The sequence below is a fragment of the Rhinolophus sinicus genome, chromosome 14 (genome assembly GCF_057876585.1).
Source record: "Rhinolophus sinicus isolate RSI-liver-muscle chromosome 14, RSI-T2T, whole genome shotgun sequence".
NCBI classification, from domain to species: domain Eukaryota; kingdom Metazoa; phylum Chordata; class Mammalia; order Chiroptera; family Rhinolophidae; genus Rhinolophus; species Rhinolophus sinicus.
The window spans coordinates 71896168-71919842 of NC_142514.1; the positions used below are offsets into that span (position 1 = coordinate 71896168).

At 37.7% G+C, this 23675-nt stretch overlaps 1 protein-coding gene across 6 annotated transcripts in view; it reads left to right on the top strand.

Moving 5' to 3' along the window:
• The window catches only part of DCDC2 (doublecortin domain containing 2), a 159290-nt gene that overhangs the window by 51415 nt on the left and 84200 nt on the right, over positions 1-23675 (top strand). For all 6 annotated transcript variants that reach the window (XM_074335170.2, XM_074335171.2, XM_074335167.2 and 3 more), the window contains exons 6-8: positions 6569-6715; positions 8027-8081; positions 14871-15033. In XM_074335170.2, the coding sequence (XP_074191271.2) occupies positions 6569-6715; positions 8027-8081; positions 14871-15033 (365 nt within the window). The remainder of the gene's footprint in view (positions 1-6568; positions 6716-8026; positions 8082-14870; positions 15034-23675) is intronic.

Consider the following 23675-nt stretch of genomic DNA (forward strand, 5'->3'; position numbering starts at 1 on the left):
ATCTTATAAGTGGATGGGTTTCAGAGTTGCAAAGATATTCCCAGGAGTCTCTGAAGTCACTGGTCCCTAGATTTGAATTTCAGCTGATCAATTAGGCCCTATATGCCTCAGTTTCTTTATCTATAAAATGGGTACATAATAATACTTACCTTCTGGGATTATTTTAAGGAATAAAGATAATCCACATAAAGAGTTTAAAACAATTTTGGCACATAGTAGCACATCAAAAAATTGTAACTATTTTTATTCTTTTGGTTTAGAGCAAATGGGCAACATTCTTTTAGTTGAGAATGACCTTTTTTCGAGTGAGCTAGCTTCTTGGCTCTTAATTAAATGTGCTTTTGTCCAGGAGACATTTATGATTCTTTGATGGTCCAAACTGTTTGCCTAGATATCTGGAACTGTTAGTGGGTTTAAGAAGAGGCAGGTTAGAGAGAATAATTAGGTGGGGTTGACTAAATTTGAGAAATCAAAAGCATTTTTGTCAAGTTCAGAAATTTAGGTGAAGATTAAAATTGTGGGTTTTAAATTGTGAAGCCTATGAAATTACCACTTGATGGAAGCTGTCTTATTTATTTTCTTATAGGTGGGAGGATTACAAATAATATATATATATATATATATATATATATATATATATATATACACACACACACACACACACACACACACATATATACATATGTGTATATATATATATTAATATATATATACACACACGTGATAAAATAAGTTCTTAAATGATTGAATATTATTTCTTTCAGTTAAATGTGTATACAGATTAATGTATGTATATTCATATACATTGGTATATATAGTTTCACTGCCATTTGAATTTTAAATATGATTAGGTATATATAAATATATATTTTTACTACATAAATATATAAATATAATGGAAAGCAATTATTTACATGTGGTAAAAAGTATTTCAAACAGGATAAAAGATATAAATAAAAACTATTCTCTCACCTCAGACTCCCTAGTGCCTCTCTCCAGTATTTCTCTACATTATTCCAGAAATAATCTCTGCATATGGAAGCACATGCATCTTTTATTTCTTAAAAACATAAATGGGAGCACACATATATACACACAAATAAATGTATAAATATGCCTTACTTTTTTCCTGTAACAACGAATCTTGGAGATTTTTCTTATTAGCACAAATAGCTCTATTTAATTATTTGTAATGACTTCAGGATATTCCATTTTATAGGGGTACCTAATTTAACAGTCTTTTCTTGGTGGAAATTTAGGTCATTTCCAATTTTTTGCTATTATGTGTACATGTCTTTATATATAAGTAGAGTTTATTAGGAGACTCAGGTCTAGAAGTGGAATTGTTGTGTCTGGTGTTAAATGCAGTTTAAGTTTTCATAAATACTGCCGACTGTCTTCCAAAGAGTTTGTGCTAAGTTGTACTCTTACCAAAAGTGTGTCAAACCACAAAGCCTACATTACAGGGAATACTGAAGGGGGTTATTCTACCTGAAACAAAAAGACAAAAGGATACAAAACTATCAGTAAGATGACTAATGGACAGACAGAAGCAGAAAATTGCAAGCCGTTTTCAGAATAGGGCACTATATCCTTAAATATAGCATGAAGGTTAAAGGAGGTAAAAATATAAAAAAGAAAAAGAGAAGAAGACAAATAGCTACTGCAACTCGGAAATGAACTCATAGCATAAATAAGGATAATTTGTGACAAAAAAACCAAAGGGGCGGGGGGTAAAGGTCTGAATTTGCAAAGGGGAATGGATATAAGATGCATGCAGAAGGAAAAGAAATATTATATATATGAAACTTTCTTTTGCGTAAACTTGATGGTAACCACACACAAAAAAATCCAGAACTGAGACATATAAAATAAAAAAAAGAGGAAACAGAGCAAAAAAATCATACAATACCACCAAACTAAAATAACAGAGAAAAACACAAGGGCATAGAAACAATGGAGACACCAAGCTACCAGAAAACAAAAGATAAAATGGCTATACATGGCTATAGGAAATCCTCAGGTATCAATAATTGCCCTAAATGTAAATGGACTGAACTCACCAATAAAGGCACAGAGTAGCAGATTGGAAAAAAAAAAAATCATATGCTGCCCTCAAGAGACACATCTCAGCTGCAAGGAAAAATATAGACTCAAAGTGAAAGGGTAGAAAACAATACTCCAAGCAAAAGGCATCCAGAGAAAAATGGGCGTAGCCATACTTATATCTGACAAAACAGACTTCAGGATAAAAAAGGTAACAAGAGACAAAGATGGACATTTCATAATGATCAAGGGAACAATACAACAGGAAGACATAACACTTATCAATATATATGAGGTGTGATCAAAAACTACAGTGAATGTTTAAATAAAAATAATTTATTACAGTAAAAGACACATTGCCATTAATCCCCCTCAAAATATTCCCCCTTGCTTCGAATACACTTATCCCATCATTCTTCCCACTTTCTGAAGCAGTTCTGGAAGTCCTCTTTCACAAGTGTCTTTAGTTGCACTGTCATGGCTGCCTCGATGCCCTGAATCAATTCAAAACATTTACCTTTCATGGTCATTTTGTCTTTGGGGAAGAGCCAAGAGTTGCATGGTGCCAGATCCAGTGAATAAGGTGGATGAGGACACACTGTAATGTTTTTTTTTGACAGAAATTGCTATACTAGAAGTGATGTGTGACACAGAGCCTTTGTGATCATAAAATACAGTGAATGCTGCTGCCGAGTGCCATCCAATGGAAAGGCAGGGATCTTCACTACCGGAAGTACCGTGTGGAACCTTAGTAACAGTGTGTGACAAGGTTCAACTTGTTCAGTGCTGTGAGTTGGGTGTGAGCTACAGTTGAGAGAAAATGTGTTTTAAAGTGTGCCATAAATTATCCTCCATCATGACAACACTTTGTGTCACACATCGCTTCTAGTATATGGCAATTTCTGTCAAATAAAAACATTACAGTGTGTCCCCATCCACCTTATTCACAGGATCTGGCACCATGTGACTTCTGGCTCTCCCTCAAAGTCAAAATGATTCAGGATATCAAGGCAGCCATGACAGTGCAACTAAAGATACTCACAAAAGAGGACTTTCAGAACTGCTTCAGAAAGTGGCAAGATCGATGGAATAAGTGCGTTCAAAGCAAGAAGGAGTATTTTGAGGGGGATTAATGGCAATGTATCTTTTACTGTAGTCATTTTTTAAATTTAAATATTCCCCATATTGTTTGATCACGCCTCATATTCTCCCAGATAGGGAGCACCAAAATATATAAAGCAACTACTAACAGAACTAAAGAGAGAAACTGGCAAAAACAGTTATAATATGGGACCCCACTGATAGATCATCTAAATGGATAGATCATCTAAAAAGAAAATCAATAAGGAAATATTAGCCTTAAATGATACATTTGACCAAATGGATATAATCGACATTTACAGAGCCTTTCATCCAAGAGCACCAGAGTATACATTCCTTAGTGCACACGGAACATTCTCATGGATAGACCATAATGGTGGGACACAAAACTAGCCTCAACAAATTTAAGAAGATTAAAATCATACAAAGCATATTCTACAAGCACAAATGCTCTGGAATTGGATATCAACTGCAAAAAGAAAGTGGGAAAAAACACAAGTATGTGGAGATTAAACAACATGCTACTAAAGAATCGCTGGGTCAAAGAAGAAGTAAAAGGAGAGATCAGAGATATATAGAAACAAATGAGAATGAAAATGCAGCATATCAGAACTTTTGGGATGCAGCAAAAGTGGTAATAACAGGGTGTTTTATGTAATTACAGGCAAGGAAATAATAAAAAATTAGGGCAGAATTAAATGAAACAATAGAAAGAATTAATGCAAAAAAGAGCTAGTTCTTTTAAAAGATTAGTAAAATTGACAAACCCCTGGCTAGATTCACTAAAGGAAAAGAGAAAAGACACAAATGAACAAAATCAGAAATGAAAGTGAAGTTATAACAGATACCACAGAAATACAAAGGCTCATACAAGAATACTATGAAAAACTATATGCCACCAAATTCAACAACCTAGAAGAAATGGACAAGTTCTTAGAAACATATAACATTCCTAGACTGAATCACAAATAACTGGAAAATTTAAATAGACCCTTCAACAGATCAACAGTAAGGAAATTGAAACAATCACAAAAACCTCCCCAAAAGTCCAGGACCAGATAGCTTCAGTAGTGAATTCTATCAAACATTCAAAGATAATTTAATACCTGCCCTTTTCAAACTTCCAAAAAGTTGAAGATGAGGCAATACTTCCTAACTCATTTTATGAGGCCAACATTACCCTGATGCCAAAACCTGGTAAGGACAACACAAAAAGAGAAAACTGCAGACCAATATTTCTGATAAATACAGATGCAAAAATCCTAAACAAAATACTAGCAAATCGAATACAATGATATATTAAAGATTATGCATCCCAGGGGCACAAGGATGGTTCAATATTGATCAATATGATACACCACATAAACAAAATGAGGGATAAAAATCATATGATCATATCAGTAGATGCAGAAAAAGCATTTGACAAGATACACCATCCATTTATGATTAAAACAGTTAATAAAATGGGGATAGAAGGAAAGTACCTCAACATAATAAAAGCCACATATGGCAAATCCTCAGCTAACATCATACTTAATGGTGGAAAACTGAAAGCTTTTCTTCTAAAATCTGGAACAGGACAAGGACATACAGTTATTTCTCCCCTGAACACTGGAATAACTGGAGAAACTTAATTCTTAATGTAATTCCAGAGTGAGATTAGGTTGTTGTTCACTTAGGAGATGCTCGTTTTCCTTTAATAAAACATTAAAAAGTCTCATGGTTGGATCATCCCCATATATCAGTATATTTCTATATCAAAAGCGTCCCATAAAAATTGGTTTGACTCCCTTTTTATGTTTTATGCTTTGTAGCAAAGGAAGAAAGCATGTCAACAAGACTCATATAAAGAAAGGTTACCATCATGGGCTAGAATTTATTCAGTACCCTTTTACTTACCTGCAGAGGAAACCAGTAAAATCTTGGCTGTTTCCAGATCCACAGCTATGCTGCCTGTTAATTTCCAGCTATAAAAGTTAACCGCAGGTTCAGACCTTCCTATTTTAAAAGAAAATGAAAGAAGAAGCATGTCTGGGTCTAGGCCAGTGCTTCTCAACCGGGGGACAGGTCATGGCAATGTCTACAGTCATGTCTCTGGGGACATTTGGCAATGTCTACAGTCATATCTGGTAGTCACATCTGGAGATGCAGTAGCTATTACTACCATGTAGTGGGGAGAGGCTAAGGGTGCTGTGATTCTACGATCCACAGGACAGCCTCTCCACCCCTCTAACAAAGAATAGTTGGGTCCAAAATGTCTACAGTGCCACTGTCAGAAATCCTAGTCCAGGTCAAGGCAAGAAAACCAGAACTCTGGGTGAAGCGTTGATATTTAGACTTGTAGGGGTAGGGGTACAGTGTTATAAAGGAAGAGATTTTAGCATCTTTATACTAAGTCAACACAAACACATTCCAGGGATTTGGGTGGCTGTTTTTTTGTGCTTCATGGCTCCATATAATATGGCCACTTATATAATCAGTAAACAAGCAGACAGGTAAATGGATGTGTTTTTTTTTTTCCTTTGCAAAGGTCACTAACCTTTATTATGTAATCTATGAAGTCTGAGAATTTTTTAAATGAGTATCTTGAAATCCTTCCAGTTACTAATTCTTGTTTCTAACCTTCAAAAACATTCATTGTCATTCTGGTGTGGGTTTCTAATAGTCTGTATTTTTTCCTGTTCTTTAAAAAAGTTCTGTGCACACGTTAAATTGTCCAGACAATTATCACTGTTCTTTTAATAAGTCACATATTAATTGTAGCTTACAGCAATAGTTTTACAGTAAAGGGAGGTTCTTGTGAAATCCCTTGATACTGGGAAGATGAGGGAAGGCCAAAAAAAAAAAAAAAAAAAAAAAGAAACACAAATGCTATGCAGTTCTGCATCATTAATACTGGCGATGGGTTCCTTCACCTCCTACCCTCTCAACTCATGTTTTCTACCCAGTTTGGTGTGTTTGGATATAATATTTCAGCTGAGGGCTGCTCTTATACAGAATACTGTAAGAGGCTTATCAACCTGACAGATAAATTAAGAAAATAAATTTTTAAAGTGCTCACTAAATAGAAACAGAACAATCCAACATCAGTAGAAGCTGAGCTTTATTTAAAGCACCATATTCTGTACAAGTTGAATGTGTCCCTCTAAAATCTTAATATCGCAGCCACAGGGGATACTTATGTTAGATTGTCAGGTTCATTGGGATGAAACACTGTACAGCCAGATAACAACTGTGCCTGCATTATAACATTGGCATTTAGTTGAATCTAATGACTTTGAGGCATTTGTAGTTCAATAATTAGGATAATAACAGATGATGAGCCAAATTAGGAACAGAATGTGTTTATTTACTTTGTAATTTTAATCAGTTATTTCAATGCTTATTACAATTTTAATTGTTGACGTTCCTGTTTTGGCAGACTTTATACTTTAGAAGGAAAACTGGTTGAGAATGGGGCCGAGTTGGAGAACGGGCAGTTTTATGTGGCTGTCGGCAGAGATAAGTTTAAGAAATTGCCTTACAGTGAATTACTTTTTGACAAGTCAACAATGAGAAGGTCTTATGGGTAAGTTTTTAAATCTTCATTCACCTCTCATATTTTAGTTATCTCTGGAAATATATATAATTTCACTTGAGCACAATAAGTAGAGTGACTGGGTTTATAGTTCATATATGCATAATTTTAAAGATTACAATTTTAATTACACATAATGCATTATGAACTTTTTTCTCTATGCAATGTCATATATGTGGGAAAAACGCCTTGTTTTAGCCATGTGGATGGACTGCAGCAAGGCATTTGTGAAGAGCTCTGGCGCCTGGCACATGGAGAGACTCTGGCCTCAGCTTGTTCATGATGCCCCATCAGCCACCTCTGCTGCATTTCCCAGAGATTCCATGGCCACTTTGCTATTGGGAACTGACTTTTTGTGGTCGTTCACTGCTAAGGTGGTTGATGCATGCAGAGGTAAAGCAGAATGTCACCAATTTGGTGCATCGTTAATTCACAATTTGGGAAGCCTAATGGAGAGGCTAGCCAAGAGTTTCTAGATAAGTATTAGATGAAATGAAGTTTCAGGGGTGCCCTTTGAAGTATGCAAGAACACGTGGTTTTCCAGTACTTTATTATAATTGTTTACCAGCAGACTTATTGCTAACCATCCCTACCCATCCATGAAACCAAATCCTTTACAATCTCTGCTAAGCAACACTAGATTCGTCTGCTGTGAGCTTCGGTGTGTACTTGATAGCAGTGAGAAAACTATAACTCATGGTGGCCTTTCTCAGATAAATTAGTAAGATTTTCCTTCATCTATATGTCCTCTTATTTTCAGAGGTTCAGTTGAGTTCCAGGATAGGTCTTTTCTCTATGATACAGACATCTGTGAAACAACATTCTCATAGCTGGAGAGAATTCTTCATTCTTTGGTGTGAATAACTGGTTTAGAAACTCCCTGAATATAAATGCCAGTTGTGTTACCATCCTGAGCTTCTATCAGAGGTAGAAATTGTAGACATTAAAAAGTGTATATGAATTTATTATTTTAAACTCAATCTGGCAAAACCATTACTCAGCTTGGGAAATTATTGTTTGAAATTCATGTGTAAAATTTTGAAAACTGAATAAAAATGCCATGAAAAAATTTAAGGTGGTACTAAAAGTTTATTGTAAGCATCAATTAATATAGTATACAGGAAAACATGAAACGTTTTTTGGAATGGAATTTGGATATTTTATGCAGTCTTTGTGAAATTGGGAAAGTATATGGTACAGTTGACTTCCAGGTTGGGACGACAAGTTAGGGTGACAATTATTTTGCATTATATATTATTTGTAAGTGACACTCATATTTCTAATTGCAATTTGTTTCTGCAGTCAGAAAGCTTCTTCACTGCCTCCTATTGTCGGATCCAAAAAGTCTAAAGGGAGTGTAAGTATCAGATGGTTTACTCATTAATGTTTTATATTTCTATATGATACAGAGAGACTGTCCTTTGGGTTTTAATTAAATTTGAAGAAATAAAACTTAGCCATCTTGTGGTATATAAGCAATTATGTGGAACAAGACTGGAACATTAATGTTACAATTAAGGTCTTAAAAGAGAGGTAACATTTTAAAATACAGATTTCAAAATAGGTATCTTTTTCTTTGTGTATAGACCTGGTATAATGTATATCACAGTTGAAAGCTATGTAATAACACATAAAACTAGAAGAAATGCTGTGGTCGGTGACATCAGTGTCTACCCAGTCTGGTTTTCTATGTCTGACAAAGACTAAAAAGGAAGTTTTTGTAAGAACAGGTTAATCCTGAGGTATAGTCCTTTAAAAGATTGAGAATCATTCCAAATATTTAGTTACCTATCAAAATCTTTTCCATCCGTCCATCATTCATTCATTTATTTAATTCAGCAAATATCTATTAAATACCTATTAGGTGGGAACTATGACAAGCACTTAGTAGGTATTTTCTTCTTTGTATTTTTTGTCTGTACTCCCTCATGGAGATGAGTTTTATGTCATGCTGGAGTAGCGCTTTGACAGTTTTTTTCTGCCTGAGGTGTCTCTTTCTAGACACCTTTTGAATTGCCAGACCAGTAGTGATCAGTTGTGTGGCAATTGCAAGCAGTAACCTTGGTATGAAAATGTAAGAAAAGTACAGAACAATATGGGAGACAAAGGAGAACTTAGATAGGTGTGTCAGGAAAGGCCTCTTTGAGAAAGTGACCTTTCAAGAAAGACTGTTTCCATCTTTTAGAAAGCAAACACTCAGAATTACATTTTTATGCTATGACTTAGAACAATAAAATGATAGCAGAGTTTCTCCCTTTTTCCACAGTGCTCCCAAAGCATTCTATAGATTCATCATCCATCTATTTATCTACTCATTCAGTCATCCACTCAGCATGTATTAACTGAGCACTTACTAAGTACCAGGAACTACTCTAAGCAGCTGGCATATAGAGGTGAACAGACATACCAGATTTCAGATCTGATGGAACTTTGATTCTAGCACCTGTGTGGTGGGGCGGGTGGAAGAATGGGGATAGACAATCAACCTGTAAACAAATATATAAGTGATTTCAGATGGTGATAAGTGCTAGGAGGAAAATAAAATGTGGCAGGACACCAATTCATATAAAATTCTCTGAGACTGAGAACTTAATAATGGAGCCAGTCATGCAAGGTTGGGGCAGGGGAGAAAAGAGCCTCCACGGCAGAGGAAACAGTCCCGAAGGCCCTTGGTAAAGAGTTTGGCATGTGAGGAGGGCAGAAAGAAGGCCAGCGTGGTCTGAGATGAAATTGGGTGGCGGGGGGCGGAGAGGCTTGATCCTGGGGCCACGTAAAGAGTTTGCATTTTCCTTGATGGGACACCATTTGAGGATTAGAAGAGAGTGGTATCATCTGATTTACGTTTTAAGAAGATCATGGTGGCTGTGGCGGGTTAAGAAGTGGGTTGGGGCAAGAATGGAAGCAGGAATCTGTGGGACGTCTGGAGCCTCGGCATGTGATGCCAGTGACTTGGACCGGTGGCCGCAGGGGAGTTGGTCGTCTGTGATCATTCTTCTTCTAGTATAACTGTTGTCATTGATTGATGCATTCATCCAACAACCAGTTATTGAGTGTATATTATGTCCTAGGCACTGTTTTAATGCTCATTGGGGAGGGGAGGCAGAGATTCCAGAGAAGATACTAAATATATGGAGCTTACATTGTGGAGGAGGAGAAAGACAAACAAATACACAATACATTTGATATCAGTCAGGGAGAAGCTTGAAAAAAAATACATCAAGAAATGGGAAGACAAAGTGAGAGAGGGCGCTGTGTCACCTGAGTGGTCAGGGAAAGCCTCTTTTAGATGGTCTCATCTGAGCTGAGGGGAATAACCTGCCTGGCACATGGGAGGTTCTCACAACCTGTTAATGGGCGTGTGCATGGCTGCCAGCGAGCCGCACAGAGAGAACCTCTCATGTGGTAGTTCCAAAGTCACAAACTCGGTTTTTAAGAGAAGGGTTAATTCGCTCCTTTCCTTTAATTAATTGGTTCCCTGGAGAATGTACATGTTTTTAAGATCATTAACTGCTTGGCACTGAGTGAGGCTGGGGTGCGGGGAGTGAATGGGACTTGGGGAGAGCTAGCTTAAAACTTGAGGAACAACTGCCAAATCAGCGGCGAAAACATCCCTGAACTACAGATGCAAGTCAAAGGGGGCACAGAACTGGATCTTTAGGAATTCATTTTTCCACACAGCTTTCCTAGGAAGAATTGCTGTATTGTATCACGAAGGGGAGTGTAGCTGAGGGCCTGAAAGAACTTCAAAACAAAACAAAACAAAATCCAGAAAGCTGCCATAGTCTGCAGAGTCTGCTGGTCCATCAGCGACTGGTCATCTGGGTCCCATCTGTATGGTAGGAAGTGTGGGGAATGCAGGGGCTTCTGGGAGTCAAGAAGAGCCTTTCGGATCAGCCAGGGAATGCCTTGTGGGGAGCAGGACAAGACCAGAGCCACCCCTGATACAGACTCCAAGTGCTGGGAGAGTCACACAAATGAGCAAATTGTGAATAATTTTAAGTTGCGATTCTAACTTTAAAAACAAAACAAAGATATAAATGAGTCCTCTTAAGTTTTATTAAGTTTGAAAAATAAACCCATCAGCGGGAGGCTGTTCTCTAGCTTCGAGGTCACTCCATGTAGCATCAAAGCACCCTCTAGTGGGAAAGGTGCAAAATCAGAGATGTATTTGAAAGTTCAAGTCAATGAATAAATTGTCTTTTGTTGTTTTTACTACCATGTGGCTAATGTATCTTGTGATCGGCAACTTACTGATTCAAATATTATAGTTACTAAGTTTTTGATTAAAAAAATAAGCATCATGATTATCTACACATCACAGAGAGACTCTGAAGCAAGAAAATTCCGAATGCTCCCCAAACTCCATTTGCCTTGTGGGGAAACTGAGTCCAGTGTGGATGAAAGGGCTTCTCACGCTTGTCCTCACCAGACACACAAGTGAGAGCGCCAGCCTGAGCCAGTCTAGTCCCCGCTCTTCGGGTCTCCCTCCCTGGGCATCACTGAGATACACACGTGGTGAAGGCTGCCCTGTGAGGCAAAGCCCTCACAGAATTATTTTAAACTTGATGTCTTATGACCAATGTATCTTTGGCACATTTTCATGGGAGCTGGAAATGGCTTTCTGTGGTAATGAAAGAAACCTGAGTTGATTGGATCTTGTTGAAAGTCGCCTCGGGAACTATTTAAAAATCCCAATTTCAGTGGCGTGAGGGGATGATGAAAGGGCTCTTTTTAGTTGTTTGTTTGAGCCAGAGATTTGCTGTTCCTATCAGGTATGCTGAGATGTGTGCGAGGCAAAAGGCAGGACAATAGTTGTATGTATCGCTGGGATCTAGCTTCTGTATAGGACATGCTGTAAAATTCAACTGCTTCTGGATTCCTTCCACTTGGGGATAAAGCCACACTTTGTCATTTCTGGATGGCTTTTTAAGGGACCCATACTATATAATACGTGTTTCTAATGCCTTGGCATCAGGAAGTTGCAGTGTAGCAGACAAGTCAGACTGGAGTGACCTTGAGAAAGTGAATTCCTGTATCTGTAAAGTGATGATTAGTGATCTATAAATTTGGTAAATATTTGTGTTAGTGGGTAGTTAGCGCATAAGAGATAGTAACATTATTTTATCAACTGGGATAGCTGTATGAGATGGCAAAACTTCCTTATTACCTATTCTTCCCAAATACCAGTGACAATCTGTGTGTCCAAGGTATAAGTCACAAGTGGGAATCCCAAAAAAGAAAGGAAAATCACCCTTTCCATTTCTTTGTCCTCTCTCTCTCTTATACATGTATATATGTATACGTATATGTGTGTATATATGTGTTGCATATATACACTGTATGTATATATATATATGTATATATATATATGTATATACACACACACACACACACATACATACACACATACACTGGGAGTGCCAAAAAAATGTACACATTTTAAGAGATGTTAGTTATGTATACTTTCCGAAGTTGAATTGAATTACAGTAGCAATGTGTATAGTATGATGATTGCTCAAAAGATGGCACTAGTCAAATGAACACTAGCGTCATTCATTGTATTACAGTTTTAATAGTTTTTTCCTCTTTTAAAATGTGTACACATTTTTTTGGCACCCTCTGTGTGGGTATATATATAATTTATGTATATATTGCCTATAATTTATATAATGAACTATATAAATAAGTATGAGTATAATTTATATATTTTTATATAGTTTAGTATGTATTTGTTTTATATTAACACTTTAGATGAATCAACATTTTTGTTTTTTTTTAAAGACAAACATTTAAATTATTTCTAGTTTTCTAATTACAAAACAATTCTTCCCTTGCTCTCAGTTTAATTTAGTTCTACAAAATGCCAGGTGATTAGTCATTAATAGATAATTGAATGCATGAGTGTCAATTACTGTATATAGTTATTGGAATCGACTAGTCATTTTTGATGCTCTACAATCACCCTTTTGAGTGTCCCTATCAGAAATGCAGTAAACAGGAACTTCCTGAATATTCAATAAGAGAGTTTATAAAATTATATGAATCTCCAGGCATTCCAGGATGGGACTTCTGCTTCTCCCTTATTATTCCTCTTTTGTGAATAAGACTTTTCCCAGAGAGTTGTAAAAAGTATTGTGCCAAGATCCAGAGTTTGTCATTCATGAAGGTTCACTTTAGTCCTTGAAAGTCCAACAGCATCTCTGAACATTCCAGTAGGCTTGCTAGAAGGGTTACTTCCCTCATTCAAGGCTTTTAAAGTTTTAAAATCTTGGGATGGACAGACTTGGTTGAAAATAGACTGGAATATGAGCCCTGGATGATGGTTTTGGAATCTCTGCTATAATCGTATTATCTATTTCTTCTGCCAGGCTGTTTTATGGCCTTGTGAGAAATAACCATTGAAGAAAAGGAAAGAAGAGAAAAGAAAAAAAAAAAAAAAGAAAAACTCTCGTAGCAGTTAATGCAATAATTAAATGGAAGCTTGTATGTTTAAACTGCAGTTGGAATAAAAAATTAAATTATGCAAAAAAGTGTTACAGATTTGGACAAGTTTTCATACTGTTAATAAATCTATGCATAATTCATTTTCTTGTAGGCTATGACAAAATAGCATAAATAGCTTCATTTGTAAGCCTGTGAATTTTTCTATTCTTAATTGGGTGATGGCTAAAACTATTTAAATGCTTCTGGATGACTGAATATATAAATGTTTAAAATGGGCAGTTGTAGTTTCCTAAGCAGATTTGTTTATTTAATATTACTACATTCATTTTCAGATACTAGCATAGTACAGATGTTGCATAAAGATTGCATCCAATATGGTGTGTGTTTGATATGATTTTTAAGAAAAAGATATTATCTCTTTGCTCTTAGAGAAAGCACTCTGATATTCATTGAACGAATACTACATGCCAGGCACTGGACTAGTTACTTTATAAATGTTACCATTTCAGCTTCATGCTAGACCTAAAGGCAGGTACATTAACTCCATTCAACAGATGAGGAAACTGGCTCAAAGAAAGTACAAATTAGCCGAAGGTCCCATAGGTGGTTAGTGGCAGAGAAGTGATTCTGAGCCAGGTAATTTGGGTCTCTAAAACTTGCATTCTTTCCATTACCTACATTCTGGCACCTTACACACTCAGGTATGTTTAGCACCTGAGCATCTGAGAGCCAGGGAGGGAGTTACTTGCTGTAGCATGGCCAAGCAGTGGCTGAGTATCAGCACAGCTGTTCTTTGGGCACTTACAGTTGCCACCACTGTCGTGACTACTTTGGGGCTCCCCAGGAACTGCGCTTGGGCTAGTGACTGGAGCCGCTGACACTCAGCCTCACTTTCATGCTGAGGGGCCCTCTTTGCAGATGCAAAGTCTTCATTTTGAGAGGCACATGGGGACCAGAGGCAACCACCAAAGGTGTGACCATCAGTGGCTGCCTTGCAGGAATGGGGCATGTGGTCTTGAACTGCTGGGGTCTTGTTGCTCTGGATTTGTGATTCATGGAGACCACGGCATTCACCAACATATGGGTAAATATTGGAAGATTTCTACAAGCACAGTATATGTCTGCTCAAGTGACGACACACCTATACATTCACAGTGACAACTAGTGAAGAAAGTGTTTCTACATTAACTTATCAAACGGAGGGCTATCCCTATTCCTCATCCAATAGATGGCTGGTGATTCTTCAGACAGGCGCAGGAGGGAGGAAGGAATGCTTGAAGCAGAGGACCTGGTCTGCTCCTTGCTGGCTCTGTGACCTTGGGCAAGGCTCAACCACTAAGCTTCTTTTCCTCCTCTGTACAATGGGGCGGTAACAGTACCTGTCTCACAGGGGTATGATGATTGAGAGAAATAATTTTATAGCATACCTGGTGCCTATTAAATACTAAATAATCGTTAGTGCTCAACAATTGTCATTATTTTTATGCTCCTTCCTCTTTTAGAGACCCTTCCTCTGCTGCTAGGAAGAGTTAATTGTACATCTAAAATGGACAGCAGCAGAATCAGCACTATACAGTACATCCATTTTCTGCCCATGCACTATTTTCTACTAGTTAATGACTAGTTAATGACTTGTATTTGACTAGGAATCACTTTGGAAGTTCATTAGCTGGTAGTAAGGGTCTCATCTTTTGCCATTTAGGGAAATGATCGCCAATCTAAGTCAACCGTCGGATCCAGTGACAACTCATCTCCTCAACCCCCAAAGAGGAAAGGGAAAAAAGAGAATGTGAATTTGGAAAAACCCACAAAAGGGAAACAAAATATTAAATTAAAGAATTCACCACAAACAATTCCCAACAGTGGTAAGTTAGTTACTGTTATTATATTATTATGATCTTAAAGCTCTGGTACAATTTTAACTCCTAAATAGATCCATTTGTTTCCCTGTCCCCTTTTCTTCATATGTGAGAGTTTTCACAGAAGACTTTTTTTGTACGAGAGATGCTTAATTTCTATTTGTAATTAGAGGCTGTGCTACAAGGACACGTGTTTTGAGATAAAATATTTCTAGTAGTGGTCTTATAAAACAAGGTGAATTCTACCATCCCATGCTCCTACTGAAAGTGCTTGATTAACATTTTTATCAACTACTCCTGACACCAATCTCTCTTATTTGTGTGTCTACAAACAGTGTCAACATGCATTATGAATTACCTTTAATCACGGATCACTTTTCCCAAAAAAATGTTTTACTAATTTTGCTTATATCCACTAGAATACTAAAAACCCACAAAACTTTACCAGTAAACAGTATGTACCAAAATTAATGAAATATCTTGCATTACCAGAGGAGAGCTGGTATAAACTAATTTTTAAAAAATTTGCATTAGTGCAAGATTTCAGGATAAAAGTGTGATGAACTAAGGACACATGGCAGTAGAATTTTGAATTTTCACAGTAGGCTTTTTTTTTTTTTTTTTTTTTTTTTTTGTGAAGACAGGTTCTTTTTGGTTTTATTCCAAGCATGTTCTCAGTGGGGTACATGAGAATGGGGTGATGCTGTGAGCGTGGAGGGCTGGCTGGACATACTGGAGTGCCCAGGAAGAGAATGGATGGGATTATGTTTTGGATTCATAACCAGAGCTCCATCTTCCATCTGGGAGCTCCAGCTCATTTCAGTCTATATGAAGGATCACATTAGAATTACAGCTTATGTGGGCTTCACAATTGAGGAGGCAGCATGAACTTGTGTCAGGGTTTAGAGGATGCTGCACAGATGATTAAAGAGTAAGAGGAAAGATGTGTTGAGACTAAGTTGAAAGAAGAGTCTTAATGAATGAGTTAATTACATAGAGAAGAAAGAGTGAAGGGGGTATAAATATTCAACAATTTAAATGATGGAGATTAGATGGAAGTTCATAGTCCTAGATTCTTGTCCCAGTTCTGCTGTTGACCTTGGGCAAGTCACCTAACTTTTTTGGGGCCCCATTAGCCACCTGCAAAATGTGGGTTCATATTAAGATTTTCCTTTAATGCTTTGCTTATTTTTAAGTTTGGGCAATCTTTTTCAGTGACCATGAAACATGGAGGCCAAGGGGAAATGCAGTCAACAAATGTTTTTTTGATTCTTATTGTATGGCACACACCAAAGGAAAAAAGCTAGTCTGGAAGAACATACCATACCTTGAGCATTACAAATATTTATTCTAATCAATATATACTAGATTGTGAAGCCCCCATGCCATAGGCTATGCCTTACTAGTTTTTTTTTTTTTTTTATCCCCCAAAACTGGCACAGGTCTGGTAGCTATGAGACAATAAATACTGAGGAATGAATGATGAAAGTTACAGAAGAGATAAGTTTCTCTAATACTTTAAAACCCACTAAGAAACTGGACTCATTTTAAATTTTTTGTGAATTATTTCTGATGAAGATATTTTACAAAATATTTCTTGCTATTTTCTGTGAGGCTCTTATTAGCTTATGAAAATCTCAACTCCTACTTCCGATATATTTTTTTAAAGTCTTTAGATTTGGTAGTTGTCCCTCAGAAGAAGGGAAAACCATCCACTTGTCCGATATTTCTTTTGTACAAACTTGGGAACGAACACAAGAGGCTTTATCCACATTTCTCTCTTTCACAGGAAAGAAGCCTTTAATCATAAAAAGTTGAATTATCAGTATTTTTGATTTTGTGGAAATTCACAAATAGTTTTCAACAAAAATTGTATCCGAGGGGATGAATGTTGAACACTGAAACAAGTCAGATTTTAAAAGATTAGGAACTCTCAGCTATTCTTTCCTTGTCTTTAGAGATTCTGGCAGTTGTTTTATGTAATTGCCCATTTTAAGTGGGTATTTTCCAATGTAGTATTATAATGTACAGATTATGACTTTTTAACTGCTGGATCTCATTGTTACATAGAACAACTGCTGGTGTCTTTCAATTGAAAGTTTTGGGGACTGAATATTTTTCCCAGTAAGAGGCTTATACCACTGATTCAGAAGCATATGTAAGAGTTTGGCCGAAGCATTTTGTATCTTTTCATCTTGATAAAAAGAACAGACTAACTGGACAATGAATCTTGGCTTCCAAAAACAGTTTTTCCAGGGAAAATGAAGAAATATGTATTTTGTGTAGTTTACTAGATTAAATCATCACTTGGTAAATTTAAGGCTATTAGCTTAAATCTATCCTTTTGAACACTGAGGTGTTTCTCTTTATCAGATGTCCCTCCAGATGTCTTTGGCTATAGAAATGTTCTAGGTTATAATATCAGAAGTCTATCTCTCTTTCTCCCTCTCGCACTCATTTTTTTTTTTTACTCCTTTAGACTTTATATTTATTTATTATTGCAGTTGCTTTTTTGTTTTAATGTCATCTATTTTAGTGATTAGAACCAAGCGTGTGCTTTTGTATATTCATGTCTCAGGAGGGCTCTTATTCTTTACAAAGATAAAAGTGATAATTGAAGCAAAGTAAAAGGGAAGGTGTGTGGTGAGTCAAGATAATGAGTAAAAAAAGGCAAGAATTGAATACTGTATTGCATATTTGAAAGCTGCTAAGAGAGTAGATCTTTAAAGTTCTCATCACAAGAAAAAAAATGTGTAACTGCATATGGGGACAGATGTTTACTAGACTTACTGCAGTAATCATGTCACATTGTATACAGATATCAAACAAAAAATAAAAACACAAGAATTTGGTTGGAGGGATGAAACAGTTTGTTCTACTTAAAAATATTTTAAATTTGGAATTAAGAAACCTATTCAGTTTTATTTCATAGTGTTAAATTTTAGAGTTAGGATGAATATCTATGATTATTTCATAGAATATGTTAAATTGTGCAATTTTTTTTGACCCAGTGTTCTTTACTTTTATACTGGTCTCATGTTAATTAGAAAAAAAGAGACTTTGTAGGCTTTCTTATTTTTTTTATTATTAAGATTGTAGTAATAAATTTTGCCTCTTTTTTGTGTTTTTACTGCTGGTATTTACTGATATCCTGATATCTAATGCTGTGTGAATGAGCAGTACTGATAACAGTCTGTAGATGGCAACCTGGGTCTAATTTTATTTCTTTTTCTTTTTCTTTTTTTTTTTTTTTTTCCTCTCTCTCTGACTGTTTCTCTCTGTAATATTAAAGCTTAATAATTCAAGCAGAGCAGTGACATATTTCTTCAGGGAGACAAATCCCATTTTCTTTGGGTAGCCAAGATGCAAAGTAAGATTGGTTGGTGATTGATGAAGTTGGGTGTGAAATGCATTTTTAGTGCTGCATTTAAATACCAGCTTAACTGGCCAGCGTATGTTTTTGTTACACTTTTCCACTTGAGTTGTGGTGCCTTGGGATATGTTTTAGAGGCTGTTAACTAGCTACACTCTTCCACTACGAGCAAAGCAGTAATGATGATTGCTTTGAAATAGAATTTGGGGATTGATTATATTCACTGATGTTTTAAATATTTTCTACGTGAAAAAAAATTAGTGTTTTTAGCACCCTTAGAACACAGGAAGGATAGTGAATTTAGGGTTCTTTAGAAATATTGGGAAGGCTGTAGAGAAAACAGCCTGGTCTGTATCGCTATGGTTTACGTGGTATTGATAATTAAATACTTTTTAAAAGCAGAGTATTAAAATGTGAGCAAAACCAAGACTTGTTTCCTTTGAAGGATGTGATTTTCTGCACGTGGGTGCTCTTGTGCGCATGGGCACACGCGGACTAATATCCTTCCTGTTGCAGTTTCTGGCTTATTCCCAGCACCATTCTGTGATAGTTCCCAAGGAGTTCGTGTTGTTTAGATTCCTAATGAATGATAGGGAGCAGGTGCAACGCCTGGAAAGGATGTCGGAATAGTATGACCTTGCTGGGTGACTGCCCTTGAGCAGTCATGCTCTTGAATTTTCTAATAGCTACAGCCTGCACATGGCTTGCTGTGTCGCCCCAAGCATGAAGCATTACTGCAATCCATCCTCAGAGTCAGATCACAGGGACATTGAAACTTGAGCTTCTTTGGTTCAACCGGTGAACCAGCTCAGGCACTTGCATGGTTCCCACTCACGAAGGAGCCTGAAGATCAAACAGGAAGCACATTCTCCAAATGTGCTCTCCCAAGTCTCACCCTCTAAGAGGGTATCGTCTACTGGAGGAAAGTATATGAGAAGGCACTAAGGAGACTTCACAAAGCAGGGCCCTGGTTTTGTTTAATAAGGTAAGGTAAGATTTGTGATTCATTGTTGCCACCACATTAACCCAAGGACAGAGAAATACTGGTTATCTGTTCTTCTGTTGATTATCACGTCCCATCTCAATGGCAATGGGTATTGTGGCATATGGGTCACATTTAGGACCAGAATGTTAAAAATTTATAAAATAAGCATCTTCCCATGCCTTGTGACCCTGTTGGAATCACATATTGTACAACAAAATTCTAGTACAGCAAGAGGCTTCAGTCATTTCTTGAAATTTTATTGTGGCATTTACGTTCTATTAATGAAAATTCGTTTAGGAATGTATACTTTGCTGTTCGGTTCAGTGATGAGAGATTGAAAAAGTAGAGGCTGGCTGAATGCTGGTAAGATGATTATCTCAGTCTGAGAGGAGTACAATACTAGCCCTTTATAGAAAAGATTCTTTTCATATTCTGCCCTCTTATACAATTTGTACATTGGTTGGAGAAGTGCTGTGAGAAAAGTATTTTTATTTTTTACCTCTGACATAGGTTGAGGCTGTGCAGTAAATTTCTTCTGGGGACTATTTTTTATGTAGCCCAGGGTTGGGATGCGAAGAGACTTTTTGTTTTGAAAAGGAGAAGTTCGTGAGCTGTTGAATTACATAGCTATTGCCAAACCTTTGGAAGATTTTATGCCAAAACTTTAAGTGTGTATTTTGGCAATCACCTGACATTTTCCATATAAGTGGCCCTTAAAGTTCTATATAAGCCATAATACATCTTAGTTCTCACACTGTACTCCCGATGCCATGTAAGGTACCTGCAGGGTGCAGTGCTGGTTGCTAGTGGGAAAGTGAACTGGAAGTTCCATTTCAGACTGCCAGGAACTCACGTTTCTCTGCTGCCACGGGATGCAGAACTGCCAAGGGTCAAATTACTGGTGTAGACCTGAGCCATGAGGCGAGGGAGCCAACTGAGGAGGACCTGGAATTACAGGGGTGGGGACACTGAGGTCTGGGCTGAGATTCTTTTCTTAGTTGATCCTCTGCAAGAGGATAATGTTGAGATTGTTTCATCTTTGTGTTTTCCGCTAGCTTCAGGCTTTGGCGTATCAACCTCCCTTTTCATAGATGCTACTTCTAAGCAAGGGCTCTTTCTTTCTTGGCCCATCAAGGACCCCGACAAATTTCATAGAATTTCCTTGATTCTGCCTCCAAAGTTAGCAGAATCTATAACTTAGCTATAGAAAAGTTCCAGTAGTCAGAATTATATCTTTATCAAGAAATTTTCCTCGATGAAGTAGCAGCAATTTCCATCTTCATTTCAATGACCAAACTCCATTCACAACTCATAAATGTCAGAATGTGTTTATGTTGTAAGCATTGACAGGTTTTTCCTTCTTGGTAGTAAGGCCTTTGTATCAATTTTGTCCACGTAGAAAGTGGCAACACAGAACCAGAGAACAACGCCATTTCTGTTTACATATGTTTAGCATAGTTTCTGGTAAACACTACTTGGTAGTAAACGCAGGGGAGGTGTATTTCCCCACACATGTAACATGGTGGGTCTCTTTTGTAGACTGTGGCCTGTTTATATATGAACTCTATTTTTTATCCTACTCAGTTCCCCGCGTTGTTTTTGAAATAAGATAAAAAGTTTATTGCAAATCAGTGTGCAGTATTCTCTCACAATGGGGATAAAGAGAAAATATCTATAAAGTGCCTTTGAGCTTTGCAGATTTAAAGCTACCCATTTATTCTTATTTTATGCAATTGGATGATAATACCACATTGTTTCTGTGCAATCGGGCAAGGATTCATTCCCTGCCATAGTAAGAACCACTTTTCACTGGGAGAGCTGCAAAGCTGACAGACCCCCTCTACCACTGCACAGGGTAAAAGCATGGGTCTATCACCTTTAAGCTGATTGTAGCTGGCTTTCTCCCAGGCTTTGTTTTGCTTAATGGTAAGGGTGCCGATACAAATGGGGAGTCATTTTATGGCGGGTGCTGTGTCATACCGAGAAACAAGAAGCCTCCACCCAAATCCCTGAGGGCAACTCCTATAGCCTAGGCTGGCAGAGCCTGCACTACTCCGTGGCCCCTTACGGTTGCATAGAGCTTCTGAATGGTCTGAAGGCGGAAGCTCTTACCCAGAGAACTTACTGTCATTTCCTAAAGTGGGTTCCATGGGATGGTAGTTCTGTGGACTCTTTGTAGGTGTTTCTTATAATAAGAGTTCCAGACTCAAATATAAATTTGGGAAACGTTGGATTGTCCAAAGTTAAGGCATTTTGTTTGCTACAGGATTTCTCAGAGCCTTTCTTATGGAAATCCTCCATTGGGTCCCTGTTACTGAGGAACCTGTGGCAGGATTATTGTTCTCTAGAGCACAATTTGAGAAGCACTGGCGTGCTCGACTTGGCACACGTTGCGGCTTCCTTGAAGGTTGTAAGGCGTGGGGGAATTTGTGATGAAAATTAAATGAGACACCTTTTTCTGTGTGTGTTTCTGACCAGATCAATAGCTAACATAAACAGCCCACATTTTCTGGGTGTTTTCTATGTGTCAGGGACTAGACTGAGTACTTTAGGGAGACAGTCTCATTAATCTTCATATCAGCCCTGTGATGTAGGTGTTATTATCATCGCTCCCATTATGCTGATAAAGAATCTAAAGCACTGAAGGGTTAAGAAGTTTGCATATGATCCTTCAAGCAGCTCATAGTGGAAGCTCAGATCTGCTGCTTCAGTCTGTATAGGTTGCTGTCTGGGCTTATATGAACCCAATTCCAGTGAAACTGGATCCTATGCTCATCAGGGCTATAGTGTACTATCCCCTTGATCAGCAAACAGTATATGAATTCACTATGGCCTGCACACTAATCATATCTATTAGTGTCATGTTTATTAGTGACGGGAAAAGTAAAATTGACAGCATGCTCTTAAAAGCCCTCATGTTTGGACAGGTTGAGGACTCATAGCAAGAGGCAAAGCCACTGTTTATTTCGTATTCTGCTTCACCAGGTTTGGTTCCCTTACTGGCTATATAGGAATTTAATGAGATTTCATGGTAGTGGGAGAGAAGGTATGCTGTCCTCATTGAGTAAGATGGTGGATCCAGGATCAAGGTGAGGAAAACTTCCTCTGTGACCCCCTTTCAGAGGTCTGGTATCCCCTGCTGCTGAGGAGGCATCCTCTACCCTTTTTAATCACACACACACACACACACACACACACACACACACACACACACAATATACACAGCCCCCTACCACTCTGACACCATCTTATTCAGCACTTTGTATTCCTCTAAGTTATGTTTATACATAGAGACCACTCAGCCACTGGCAGACATTTGAAATTCTGGGTTTCCAGATCAGGATTTCACAAGGGGTTCTCTCATGCTTAGTTAATGACCAAATCAAGCTCTTTCTAAAAACAAAATGGATCTTCTTTCTGAAGGCCATCTTGAGGTACAGGGGCTGGAGAGTGGAGTGTTGATGTTGCCGCCTTAGAAAATACGTAGAGCAAATCTCACTGTGTTTCATCAGTTTCCTTTATTTTTTCTTGGAACACTCCCTTGTGGAGTCCTCACAGCTGTAGTTCCGGTCTGCAAAGGTTGTTTTCTAGGCCTGCAGCACATATGTTGTCTTAGATTTTCCTTGACCATCATTCTGGGAATTCCTTGTGCTTCTCTTCTGTATGGATCTCAGTTCCAGGGTTTTATGCCTACCTGTTTCTTGGTTGACTCCAATTTTGGCAGAGGACATCTTCTAATAGTTTCCTGAGGTTGGGTAGTTAGATGGTCATTAGGTTTTGAGACTCAGTGAAAGGAATACCTCTCACTGTTTCTCTAGTCTACTCACCACTTCTGATACCAGATGTGTGGGTTTTTTTCTTCCCCACACCAAGCAATTCTCTAATTTTTGTGGACAATAGCTGGGTGTCCTACCATTTAATTCAATTCTGACACTAAATACCTGGGGTTAGCAGAAACCCCAGAGGTTAAGGGCTCAGTCTCACAAAACTGCCCCTGACCCTACACGTCAGATGTCAATATCAAGTGCAGATTGTTTCCTGTGCTTCTGAATCGGAGGTTCTCATGACTGCCACCCTACGTTGGATTCAACAGTTTGTTAGAGTAGCTTATAGAACTCAGGAAAACAGTTTACTTACTAGAATAAAAAGGATATAACTCAGAAACAGACAGGTGGAAGAGATCTATAGGGCAGGCTATGGGGGAACTGATGTGGAGTTTCCATGTCTTTCCAGCAAACTGCATGTGTTCACCAACCTGGAAGCTCTCCAAACTCATTTGCATAGGCATTT